Source organism: Amphiprion ocellaris, chromosome 22, assembly GCF_022539595.1.
Source record: "Amphiprion ocellaris isolate individual 3 ecotype Okinawa chromosome 22, ASM2253959v1, whole genome shotgun sequence".
NCBI classification, from domain to species: Eukaryota; Metazoa; Chordata; class Actinopteri; family Pomacentridae; genus Amphiprion; species Amphiprion ocellaris.
The window spans coordinates 25,194,384-25,207,214 of NC_072787.1; the positions used below are offsets into that span (position 1 = coordinate 25,194,384).

The following is a 12,831-nucleotide window of genomic DNA, read 5'->3' on the forward strand; positions in this document are numbered from 1 at the left end:
ATCAGACTGGTTGCATTCTCAGCTTTCTATATCACAGTGCCGGATAAATCAAACTACTCGGTGGAAATAGTCCAGATATGACGGCCTCTGCTGCATTGGTTTTCACTTGCCCTTTGTAAATCTGTCTTGACCTTATCAAAGTGCAGCATTAAATTGCAAAAATATCCTTTAAATCTGAAAACAATCCCACAACTACAGCTGTTAAATCAGTTTGAGTAGAAAAATATAAATATATGTCGTCCCTCTTGATCAAATGAAGTTGAAATAATTTAAAAGACACGTTTGTTGCACTATATCCATATTTAACTCCCTGTAGCATGAATGTTTTGTAATTACTTACCTTCACATAGATCAGTGGTAGCCACTTTTATCCCCAATATCATTGTTCAACGTCATTGTAGAAATGTGTTTTTTATTCTTTAACCCTCATTGTCCTCATTCACGGGCACCAAAAAAATTGTTTCATTGTCTGAAAAAAATCCAGAAATTCAGCAAAAAAATTCCACAATTTTCTGAAAATTTGCAAAACCTTCAGGAAGAAAATTCCAATAATTCCTTAAAAAATTCCCTTAAGAGTTTTTTTTTTTTTTTTTTAAATCACCCAAATTTGGCAAGAAAATTCTTCTAAATATTTTCAGAAAAATGAGTAACAATCTTCCAAAAAAAAAAAATCCTAAAAATATCTGAAGTGATTACATATATATCAGTAAAATTTTTAATATTTTCTTTAAGAACATTCACAAAAAAAATCAAACAAAATCCAGAAAAATCTGGATTTTGGTTGATTTTTTTGTGAATGTTCTTGAGAAACGTTTTTAACATTTCTTTTTTTCCACCAAAAAATGTTCAAAGATTTCCCAAAAATGTTGAAAATGTGGACATCAGAAGTTTCACTGTGAAAATATATTTTTTTCCACATTTTCAAACTTTAAAATGGGTCAATTTTGACCCACAGGACAACACAAGGGTTAAACATGTTTGGTGGCCTGTAACTGGAGTCTTGACTTCCACACCTGCTGCCACTGTGTCCATCTGCACTATAAGAATTGACAATGGCTTCAAACCAACTTCTGTTTGCATCACAAGTGAGTGTGAGTTCACACACCTGCCAACCTCCGACCTGCTGAGAAGGTGGAGCTTTGCTGTTGCTATTTACATTTAATTCAAGCAAACACCTGCCAGAAAGAAGCCATGTAGACTTGTGCTCTTGCAGCAGATGTTGGATGGTTGCTTCCTCCAGAATGATGGGTTGTGGGAACGGTAAGGTGCTGCCCGAGGCATCCAAGAAGGGCTATGTAAGCGTGGTGCAATCACTTGTGGTTTTTAGTAAAAAACAAGAAGATGATGAGCCAAAGAAGCACAAAGAGAAGCGAAGAGGTCCGTGGTTTTCTTCCAGCGTTGACAGTCCTCGGCTTACATCAAACAGCCGACAGCAGTCCAGACGAGGACGGAGCAAAGCTGCCAGCTATAAGGACAAGTTTGAGCCACGTGTCACTGCACGGTAAATGATTCAAGAGCACATTTTAAAGTACATCTTTCAAGTGACAGCAGAAAGTAAAAAGATATGAGATAACTCCAAATAAAACTCTCCTAGAAAAGCTATTTCCAAGTAATCTCTAACAGGCACTTAAAACCTTTGACATTGTATACTTTTGCATTGAAACTGACTGTAAAAAGTGTTGGAATCGAAGCCCATAGCAACTGACAGCATAGCTTACACCCATTATTTTTTAAGGCCAGCATTTGGCAACAGGAATTCATTGCAGCACAACACAAGGTGAAATAGCTTAAGAGTCTTTGCAATCCTCACGGGAACCTTTTAATGGCACTAGCTTTCTTATTCTTTTCAGCATAGCTCCACCAACCTCCATGCAATAATAGCAGGCATTCATTTGAGAAGCCCGGGCCTTGTAATACCTGAAGACTGCCTTCCTGTTCTTGTCAGATAAAAGCTTAGAAACAATTAAAGCAAGAAAACTGATGTCTTTTTGAAGGCGAGGGTATCTCTCTCTCTCCACATCTGATAAGTCACAGCTGGGATAAAACACTGCCTTGTTCATTGGCAATCTAAATCAGAATCGCAGGAGTTTGTTTGATCGACTTTGCATGCCGCGTAGCGCGCCGCAACAGATATCTCCCCATACATCACGGCTGCAGCTGCAGTGCGAGACAGTGAGTGCTCTGCAACAGTGTATCATTCGATGGTTATGCTGTAATGAGTCATCATTCCCTTCTGCCCTGTCAGATATGACATCAAGGCGCTGATTGGTCGTGGAAGCTTCAGCCGCGTTGTGCGTGTGGAGCACAGGGCGACTCGGCAGCCCTTCGCCATAAAAATGATGGAGGTGGAGGCCCCGCAGGGACGTGAGGTGTGTGCATCTGAGCTGGCCGTGCTGCGGCGGGTGAACCACGCTAATGTGATTCAGATGATCGAGGTGTTCCAGTTTCCTCAGAGGGTTTACATGGTGCTGGAGCTGGCGACAGGTGGGGAGCTGTTGGACCGGGTCGTCAGCAGGGGTCACTTCACCGAGCAAGACGCCACCCAGGCTCTACAGATGGTTCTGGCTGGGGTTGGATACCTGCACAGCCTCGGTATCACCCACAGAGACTTGAAACCTGAGAATATTCTGCACTACCACCCCGGAGCCGACTCCAGGTTGGTGGTGACTGACTTTGGATTGGCCACTTTTGGCGGCACAATCGCAGAATCTGAGATTTGTCAAACTGGAGAAGGCCGGTCGTGGTCTTTGAGCACCACCTGTGGAACCCCAGAGTACATGGCCCCTGAAGTGTTGCTGAGGAAATGCTATACGTGTGTGGTGGACATGTGGGCTGTGGGGGTGATCACCTACATCGTGCTGAGTGGATGCATGCCGTTTGAGGACGACAGCCGCACACGACTCTACAGGTCCATTGTGAGAGGAAAATACAGCTTCCATGGAAATGTAAGTTTGTTGGGCTTTTCATGTGCAGACTGGAGTTTGGTTTGGTATTTCTTGTAGCAAATGGTAGCTCCATCGACCAAAATCAATCAATTCTCCTTGCAAATATGTACAAATTGGACAATTCTGAACAACACATGAGAAATCAACATTGTATTGTTATAATCTGCTATCCTGCTTTCTCCCACCCTCCTCATCCCCACTCTCACCCCAACCAGTGGAGGCAGATGGCTGCCTTCCTCACTCTGTCGAAGTGTTTTTTTTCCCCTCTTCCCCAATAACCCTTTGATGAGCAGTGTGGGTCAGGAGATACCAATTTTCCATTGGATTGGGGTCACTTTTGACCCATGTTGCGTATCAAAGGGTTAAAGGGTGGTTTGTTTGGGGGTTTTTTTTGGTTCCTTCCCACTGTTACCAACTGCTTGCTCATAGGGAATCCAACGGAAACTTTGGATTGTTGGGTTCTCTGTTTAAAATTTGTAATCAGGACCTTGCTATGATAAGTGCTATGGGATGGCATACAGTTTGGGGTCACACAGAAGATTTTATGTTTTCTATGAAAACTCACATTTTTATTCATGTGCTAACATAACTGCACAAGGGTTTTCTAATCATCAATGATCCTTTCAACAGCATTAGCTAACACAATGTAGCATTAGAACACAGGAGTGATGGTTGCTGGAAATGTTCCTCTGTACCTCTATGGAGATATTCCATTAAAAATCAGCTGTTTCCAGCTAGAATAGTCATTTACCACATTAACAATGTCTAGACTGTATTTCTGATTAGTTTAATGTGATCTTCATTGGAAAAAAATGGTTTCTTTCAAAAATCAGGACATTTCTAAGTGACCCCAAACTTTTGAACGATAGTGTAAATAAAATTGCATTGGAATGAACTGAATAGAAAGACCATACATGGGCTTGGAGGACATAAGGTAGTGCTAAAATGTGTTAGATAAACTTAAGGAAACAGTATTTTATGGTGCTTATCATCTAACTTGCAAACTTTAGCATCAATACAAAGTCAGCCTTGTGTCATGCATAGTAAAAAACTCTTTCAGTCTTTAAATAATTTGTCTGAAATGCATCATATTGTACTGTGTTCAAACAAACATTTGTCTTAGTTCTCACTGCGGCTCTTTGCATTGGAGAGCTGTGCTTAAATAGGTGCCAAGTTCCAAAACTGAATTCCAGCTTATGTAGCAGACAAAAACACAGTTTTTCGCTAGTACTTACAAGAAAACACAGATGTTGTCATTGTGCCTTTGCATGATGTCGATTTGACCTCTGCTTTTATGCAGTTTTGCGATCGTTGACAGGCTGCTGTCATGCAGTCAGAATGGAAGCTTGTTTGTTTTGCTAGTGAGACACTCGGGAAGACAGTTTAGCAGGAGAGGCTGCAGCTCTTTTGCCAGTTGTATTTGAAGTTTTTTCTCCAGCATTTAAAAAAAAAAAAAAAAGTCTCAATTTTGACATAAGGCCTTTTCCCTACAGTGCAAACTTGTTTGGTTGTGCTGTATGATGCACATGCTTTGGAGTTATCCGACACATTTGTTCAGGTATCCCTGCTACGTGGTGCTTGCTGCAAAACACTGATTCATACCTTCATCATTAGGCCATAAGAACGACCAGAAATAGCTACATTATTCCATCATTGCCACCTCTAAGTAATGAAAAATCAGCTGCGCGTACAGCAGTGCAGGTGTGGTAGCAGCAACATTCTTTCCTCGTTTTCATCTCCTCTGCAGCACATGAATGGATGTGCGAAAGTTTGTTGTGGTGTCTCAAGTTTGCGCTTGGTTTGGCTCTTTGAGGAAGCTTCAAAATGGGGGGAGAAGAGTTTGCCTTGCATGATTTTTTTTTTTTTTTTTCATTTCCTCCTCCCCTCTTTTCCACCGTTGTACAACTGAAGTGAGTATTTTTAACAGCCTGTTCTGTCAAGCTCGGTGGTGAGTTCGGGCTTGTTCTTTCACGCTGATTACACCCAAGGCGGGATTATTCACTGGGCTTTAAGCCTGGCTCGATTCTCAGGGATGCAGCCTGACATTTTAGTCTGGCACACAAGAGGCTCCCTTACATAGGCCCTGGACTATTATCCCTGTGTTTACCGCTGCACTGACCACCAACTGAACAATAGTGTAAAAATCCTCCTAGAGTTTATGCGAGGGCTTACCGTACGTTTTTCATGGTGGCTTTTCGACACAGCTCATATGTAGGCCACACTGGTGAAGAAAAGCCCCTTTGCATTCATGTGTGGCATGTTAGGTTGCAACCCACTGAGATGCATCAGTGTGTAAATTCATATGGTAACACTATGAAGACATCATATGTGGCTGAGCGGCAGGCCTTGATAGACGAGCCATCAATCACATTTCCATGTTGACAAGATGCTCGTTCTCCGTTATGTGCACGTATCCACCCTCTCCAGCGGACTGACAGCACAGTTAAACACACTCTGCAATAATAATGTTGTAGTGTGTGATGAAGGCTGACAAGTATCCACAAAATGTGGACTTCTGCCACCGCGAGGGTTCTTCACGTCATTCACGAGGGTGCTTCTCTTTCAGATAAGAATAGTCTCAACAGCCTGAGCAATTCCCCTCACATATTAAACTTGACTTGAAGAGTTTCATTCGAAATGAGCCATCTGCCGATTGAAATAAGTGACCCCCAAAAATGAGCACATTGCCCTTCGTATAAAGGAGAATAATTATAACAGTGACTGACTGGATCCTCTATGCTGTAGTTAAATGTCAGAAACTGCACAAATGAATCACAAGCAGTGCTGGAGAAAAGTGTAGAATGCTCATTTGCATGAAATAACCAATAAACAGCGTCTTTTCATCTCAAGATGCTCCATGTAAAAGTGATTGGATGTCAATACACACAGTAGGAAAAGCAGAGGTGATGCTAATAGCGTGAAGCGGATAACTCTTTATTTATTCAAATGTCTCAGTTAACCAGAATAGTAAAGCCAATGCCGTCATTATTAATTGGATTTTTTACACCTTATGTTAGATGTCAATGAGAAAAGGCCTGAAAATAAAAATAGCATGATGGCACATGCAGTCAGCGTGTCAAGACAGGCTTTACAGTGATGATGAAACTAAAGCTGAACTGGGTCAGCGCCACAGACTGATGAGGTCCGTCCTGGTTATAGAATGAGAAACTCCCCATTACAGGAGTGACAGACGTTTACAAATACAGTAGCATCCTCTGTATAGAGGCTAAGTTGCTGCTACTGATGCAACTGTGTCACCAAAATGGCTTTAAGGTGCCAAAGAAGCAGCAAAATTGTGCAATCCAACACCATGAATGACAGGAAGCAGGGAAGGTTCCCACAACTTTGTGAGCATTACCTACAAGTTTTAAACAAATTTTGAAGAAAACATACAATCTGATGTTCAGAGGATATTTATCATTTAACATGATGTTCCTTTGAGGTTAAAAGTGAACTAAAGCAGAATTTTGACGGAATTTATCTTTTCAAATAACGTTCCTGTCAGGTTAAACATAAAGACGGAATGTTTTAGGGATAGTTATCATTTTAAACAATGTTTCTATGAAAATGAACTAAGCAGAACATTTTAGGGATATTTAACATTTTAAACAGTGTTCCAATGAGGTTAAAAGTAAACTAAGACAGAACTTTTTGAGGACATTTATTTCAAATAGTGTGTGTGAGCTAAAAAATGAACTAAAACAGAATATTTTAAAGATATTTATCTTTTCAAATAATGTTCTGAGTTCATTTTCAACATCATAAGAACATCGTCTTTTCAAATAATGTTCTTATGAGGTTGAAAATTAACTAAGAACATTTTAAGGATATTGATCATTTTAAATAATGTTCCTATAAGGTTGAAGGCAGAACATTTTAACATTCAGATTATGTTGTATGAAAACAAAAGAACCAACATTCAGAAAATGTTTTTCAACATGTTCTCGAGGCCTCTGATGGATGACAGAATAAGTTTTATAAACCGTTTCTCTAATGTTCCCGTAATTCTTTGATAAACGTTCCAACAGTGTTGCATGACAGCAAAGAAAGAACATTCTCAATGTAACATTTATGAAACATTACCTTTAAGAAGAACATTGTGGGAACTAAAATAAAACTACCTGCTGAAAACATTAGTAGAACTTTCCAGAACTTTCTCAGAACATTTAAATTTGGCAAATGGAATGGGGGAAACTGTGGCATATTAAGAACCAAATATTCCTTGTAAGATCCTTTTGAAATACTGCAGAACTTTCTTCATACATTCCACATGTTGTTTCGGTTTCCTATCAACCTCAGCAATGCTTTTCACAGCATTTATCAGCTTGTTAACATGTGACCTATTGACCTTTAGATAATAGTGTTTCTGGGTCTGAGTTTCCTACACCACATTGTCTCGTCTTTTCAACATGCTGCACTGCTTTGTCCCTTGCTGTTTGAATAGATCTGAGAAATTCAATCCCCATTCCACCAATTTAAATGTGATGCACACATTGCACTTTCCTCCAATCACATCAACAAGGCTGCCAAGGCCGCTGGCTCTTGCTTCTGCCATTTTGGACTCCTGCAGATGCCGATCCTCACTGACCGACCCCATGTTTATGTCGGAGTAGCAGCTCATTATGTTAACTAGGCTAACTTCATTAACACCACAAATCTGGCTGGTACCTATGTGGACTTTCAACTTTATTTATGTCCAAAAAAGCAGCATAAAAGCATTTTTGGCGCACCCAAAGAGGTTTTAATCAGAGCTAGAGGAAAATCACCAGTGCTAAAGTGATTTTTGTTCGTCCAAATGGTCAGAAATGACAATAAAATGCAGAGACTTCAGTCAAATAAGATAGCACAGGATGATCACAAGGAACAATAAGGACTGATCATCCTTCAAAAGCACATTTTGAAACCAAGAAAATCTGAAAAGTTAAGGGGCTCCTGTATGTTTTCGTGCATAAACTCAATAAAGAAGGAAGAGATCATGGACATGTTCACAGATTCTGTTTTACTGAAATAGCTTGTGGACGTGAAAATGGCCATAATGTCATGCATGCTGTCAGACTTTACAAGTATATAGTTAGTGACAGGAGAGGAGTGAATTATTCATTTACACTCTAAAAGCCTCTCTCTAGCCAGGTCAAATATGAGTCAACAGACTTCTATAGATCCATACATAAGACCTCTTTCAGTCAACAGATTGCACTGTTGTGTAATACGTGCATTTGTTATGCATCAATGGGAGAACCTGGATTATTGTCTTTTATGAATATGTATTCAACTATGCGGTGTAACTTCAGGTGCAGAATCTTCTTCTGCACTATGCAAATGAATACACAAGGGCTGCCAGTGCAAACGCTCCTCCAAAAAGTAACCTGTAGCGTTTGTTGAATGTGAATGGAAGCCATCCAACTAAATGCATGTGAGAGAAGAGTGTGGGTGGGCCGTGGGGGGTTTCTTAACAAAGACGGAGGTGAGACTGGCTCGGAAACGGCCGCCGGCACCTTCCCACGAACTGGCGCCTCCACCCTCCACCCTCCACCCCCGCCATCCTGCACACAAACAACATATGCACACTCTCATGCCGTGCATCCCCTCATCTACAGGTGCGACATCCACCTTTTGCCAGAGGAGCTGTAGCAGCAGAGTCACACTGATGTGTTTACCCAACAGCAGGGCGGAGGGTGTAGCTTCCAGGGCTTTTCACACCTTATCAGTCAGTCTTCTGCAGGCAGAACGGATCATTTCTCTGGCACGTAATCAGGACATCTCATTTTTTGTGAGCAGGGCCTTTTTTTGTACGTAAAGCACAGATCGGTGCATTGTCCGGGCATCCTGGTAACCTCCTCTGCATTTCTGCTGCTGTGTCAGTGACTCTTCTCATCCACCTCAAGCGGGGTTGATGGTTTAGCCCAGTCTGCCCCCTAGTGCAGAACACGTGAACAAACCCGGCCTCGCTTTTCTCCCCGGCCACAGTGTTATTACACATGACAGCCCAATCTTTCCAAGCATCCGAGTATTGATGTTTTGATTACCGTGTTTGTGTGTTTTTTTAAAGCTGCAACTTTCACCTGAATTAGCGACAGGGCCACCTCCCCTATTTGTGCTCATTATGATGAGGCATATTTAAACTTGGCTCCGTCGCTCGGGAGACGCTGCCAGGTCAATCAGGTGGTGGGTGAATTTGCGAGGCGGAGACACTCGCACGGAGCCAGTTCATTACTCAGAAGTGCATTATCCTCCTGATCGCATTAATCCGGCCTTCTAGCGTTTTCTTCATTTGTTGCAATTACGGCTTTGTCAGGTAAAGATGTGACTCGCCGCAAACGCAGTCAGTGCTGCTTCTGGTTCGCTCTAACAAGATGTTTCTCAATAAGCCGAGCCCTGTAGGTTTCTCCACTGCTTCTGCCCTATCTGCACTCCACTTTGTCTCCCCTCCCTTTCCTGCTTTTCCCTCCTCTTTGGCTAGCTCTCCGCTCAGCAGTGATGTATAACACCGGCTCTCGCCCCCTTGCCTCCAAACGCAATAAAGCCTTTGTGTATTTTGACGTGAAAAATGTTCAAAATAAGGGGGAGAGATAAACTTCCTGGAGGTGGCTCAGTTCCAGGAAAGCAACTCAGTTATGTCTCTTCTTCTGTCTCTGTGCTGGAGGAAGGAAGGGAAAACTTTTGATACCCCTCAGCATTGGCATCAAAGGCTGTTGCTGCATAATTCCGACTGAGTAAAAGCATCTCAAAACTTCCACCCTGTCTTTCCAGATCAAGGACAAAAGGCACCTGCTCGCCATCAAATGTTGCGTGATAATAAAAGGGCATCGCCAAAAAACCACCACCAGGAGAAGAAAGCCGTGGGAGCTCAATCAAACAGTGTCACTCTGCCTGCTTCTCAGGTGTGAAATAACAACACAATGAGAAGAAAGTTTGAGTGAGAAGCTTTTTTTCTTCTTCTTTTTCTTTTTTCTGACTTGTTCGGCTGGCAGCACCCTCCACTGTGTCTCTGCACACACTCCCCTTCTTCTTCTACTTCTTCTCCTCCAGTCAGTTACACTGCGAGAATAAGCAAGTCCCTGCTTCTTTGAATTCCTCTCACCGGCAACAGTCTCGCGATTGTCAATTTCATGCCTGATTAATTGTCATTACTCCGTGAGAGACAAAAAAAAAAGAAAAAAAGGAGAGAGAAATGCGTTTCAGGATTAAAATGGAGAGCGAGACCTCCCTAAAGAGCGAGATTTAGTCTTTGCGAGGAGGTTGAGCGGAGAACGTGGGTTTTTCCGCACACTGAGATTTCACTGTATTTAACTTTTTCTTCTCCCCGGCCAAACGCGGGAAAGAAATATTCGAGCTAATTGGCGGTGACTGAGTGATTAAGAAAGCAGTCTTAGCATTTAGCTTATTAACAGGAAGGGAGCCTTTTGCTTTGTCGATAAAGGTTACTGCGCAACTAAACCCAGTTGTCTCCACCATCTTTTTAATCTGACGCCACATCAATCTAGCCCCACGACTGCATCAGTAATATTTAAAATTAGATGGGAGCACCAAAGGTCATCGATTTCCTGAGGCGGCCCTCCACAGTGTTGTCTCCGTGACAAAGAACCAAAGCAGCGATGAATAATTGAATGATTCTGAATTATGATAATGATTCTGATGTCTTCTTCTCCCACCGGAAAGATGGCATGGCAGATTTCAAAAGGATCCTTGAATGTCAGCTCGGGTCACGGCAAGGGGAACGACTTGCTATTTGAATTTTGAAGGGGGGAAAAAAAGAAAAAAAAAAGAGCCAAAGGATCCCAATGAAACTCGTCTCTTTTGTTGGGAAGCTAATGCAGGCTAAGAATAAACATGCACCCAAATCCCACACATGCAACAGAGCCGCTCTACTGTACCTCCCAGTATTCATTCAGCCCAGACTGCTGCTTCTCTTTGCCCAGTGACATTTAGCTTTCCTTTGAGTTTAGTTCTGCTTGTTAGGCCTGCAGAGCACAGGGATCATAGTTTTATTGCTTTGTTCGAATGAAATCTTGCATCCCGCCTTTGAAGAGGCTTTGAATCTGTGCAGGCGCCTCGTCTAGATACTTCTTAGAGCGCCGCGGGTTTCCAGAGTGTCTTTATGTGAGCTGACTTCGTCTTGGTGTCGAGTGCTTTTGTGTTCATTCTGCCTCTTCTATCCCACAGCCTTGGCCCTCGGTGTCCGACTTGGCAAAAGACTTCATCGCGCGCCTTCTGGTGTTGGACCCGGCCACCCGCCTCACCGCCGACCAAGCCGTCCGACACCCCTGGGTGGTCACCATGGCAGCCAGCTCCTCCGTGACGAACCTCCATCGATCTATTTCCCAGAACCTCTGGCAGCGGGCGTCACGCGGCGCCACCCGGTGCCCGAGCGGCGCCGCGAGCTCCAAAAGAAGCCAGCATCAGCAGCTGGAATGAGTCAGACAAGCTAAAGCCAGAAGGCATCAGGAGAACTAAAGCATCAGATTAATGACGAGGCTGGCAAAGAGATGGAACCAGGTGCTCCATCCCGGCATGGATTGCAATTACAATCCTCCGAGCACCAAACATGGAGCCCAAATGCTCTCACCAAGAAAGTTTCCTGGATTTCAGTCAGGCTTCTTTTCTACCGGTGTAATAACCCAGGTTCCCCTAAAGGCTGGTTTCCATCTTCCACTAGTTTCTTGTGGGTGAATATCCTTCACTTTTGAGGTCCAGGGCCAATCCGGAGACAGAGCTGTCCACCTCCACAAAATCCCTCGCCCCTGGTTATCCACACAGCTCAGGCTAATGGGTTCAAGGTCTCATTTAGATCATTATGAGTCACTGCATTACCTGCCTCATTCGAAAAAACTGAGAAATTCGTCATTGGAGGAATAGGAGCTAATCTTAGCCGGGGTGATGTAAAAGTAGAAAAAAAATCCCTTCTTTTGCTCTGATCTTTTTCCCTTTTTTTCTTTCTTTAACTTTTTAAATCGAACTCGCCACCACAAAGCAGCATGAAAACAGTAAACCCTTTACTGTTTTCATACTTGGAGTGTGACAGCGCTGTTGTCTTCGCTCTTTGTTGTTACTCCTCCTACCGGAGCACCCACAGTCCTGTGTAACCACCGAAAGCACAATCCAGATATTTGTTGACAGGCCTCTATCAAGTTAAGATGAAGCTGTGGGTATAAAGAGCTCACTCTGTCTCTCCTCTTCCCCCGAACATTACGTAAGCTGTAAACAACAGCGTTTCTGGTGAGAACTTTGAAAGTAAAATCGTACGTGACAGGTGGGGGAAAAGCTGCGAGAGTGGATTAAAATGCAAGTAGGATGGAAAACAGAATTACCAGTGAAATCCAGCCTTATTCAACAACATCATACGGTGTCTGTTGTGGATTTTGCCATTTTGTTGTATCATTTGTGACTTTGTATGGACTACTTGGACACAAAGTGAGCTGAAACACACAAGGATAAATAGTATCAAGATGAAAGACGGGTTACTGATGATATTTTGACATCTAAGAACGTATTACATTTGCTTTTGTACTAAATTTAGGAATAACTTCAATATATTCATGTTTTTTTTTTCATATGAAAACACAATTTAGTGCAATTTTCAACAACAATTCTAGTCCAAGATGGGAAAAAAAAACTTTTAGCTTTTCATTTAACCCTCATGTCGTCCTGCGGGTCAAAATTGATCCAGTTTAAAGTTTGAAAATGTGGAGAAAAAAAAAATTTCACAGTGAAACTTCTGATTTCCACATTTTCAACATTTTTGGGAAATCTTTGAACATTTTTTTGGTGGAAAAAAGAAATGTTGAAAATGTTTCTTAAGAACATTCACAAGAAAATCAACCAAAATCCAGCGAATTTCTCCGGATTTTGGTTGATTTTCTTGTGAATGTTCTTAAAGAAAATATTA

At 42.2% G+C, this 12,831-nt stretch overlaps 1 protein-coding gene across 1 annotated transcript; it reads left to right on the top strand.

The window, feature by feature from the left end:
* The first annotated feature begins 1,210 nt into the window (after window positions 1-1,210).
* LOC111566846 (serine/threonine-protein kinase H1-like) lies at window positions 1,211-12,313 on the top strand. The gene is made up of 3 exons (XM_023267632.2): window positions 1,211-1,501; window positions 2,246-2,945; window positions 11,109-12,313. Exons 1-3 carry the CDS (start codon window positions 1,224-1,226, stop codon window positions 11,358-11,360), a joined length of 1,230 nt encoding a protein of 409 aa, XP_023123400.2. The 5' UTR covers window positions 1,211-1,223; the 3' UTR covers window positions 11,361-12,313.
* Window positions 12,314-12,831: the final 518 nt, after the last annotated feature.

Excerpts from the sequence above, each read along its gene's own strand:
- LOC111566846 (XM_023267632.2), top strand. The coding sequence starts at position 1,224 with ATGGTTGCTTCCTCCAGAATGATGGGTTGTGGGAACGGTAAGGTGCTG. Across the intron at positions 1,502-2,245 it reads GAGCCACGTGTCACTGCACG|ATATGACATCAAGGCGCTGA; the intron begins GTAAATGATTCA and ends CTGCCCTGTCAG. Across the intron at positions 2,946-11,108 it reads AATACAGCTTCCATGGAAAT|CCTTGGCCCTCGGTGTCCGA; the intron begins GTAAGTTTGTTG and ends TCTATCCCACAG.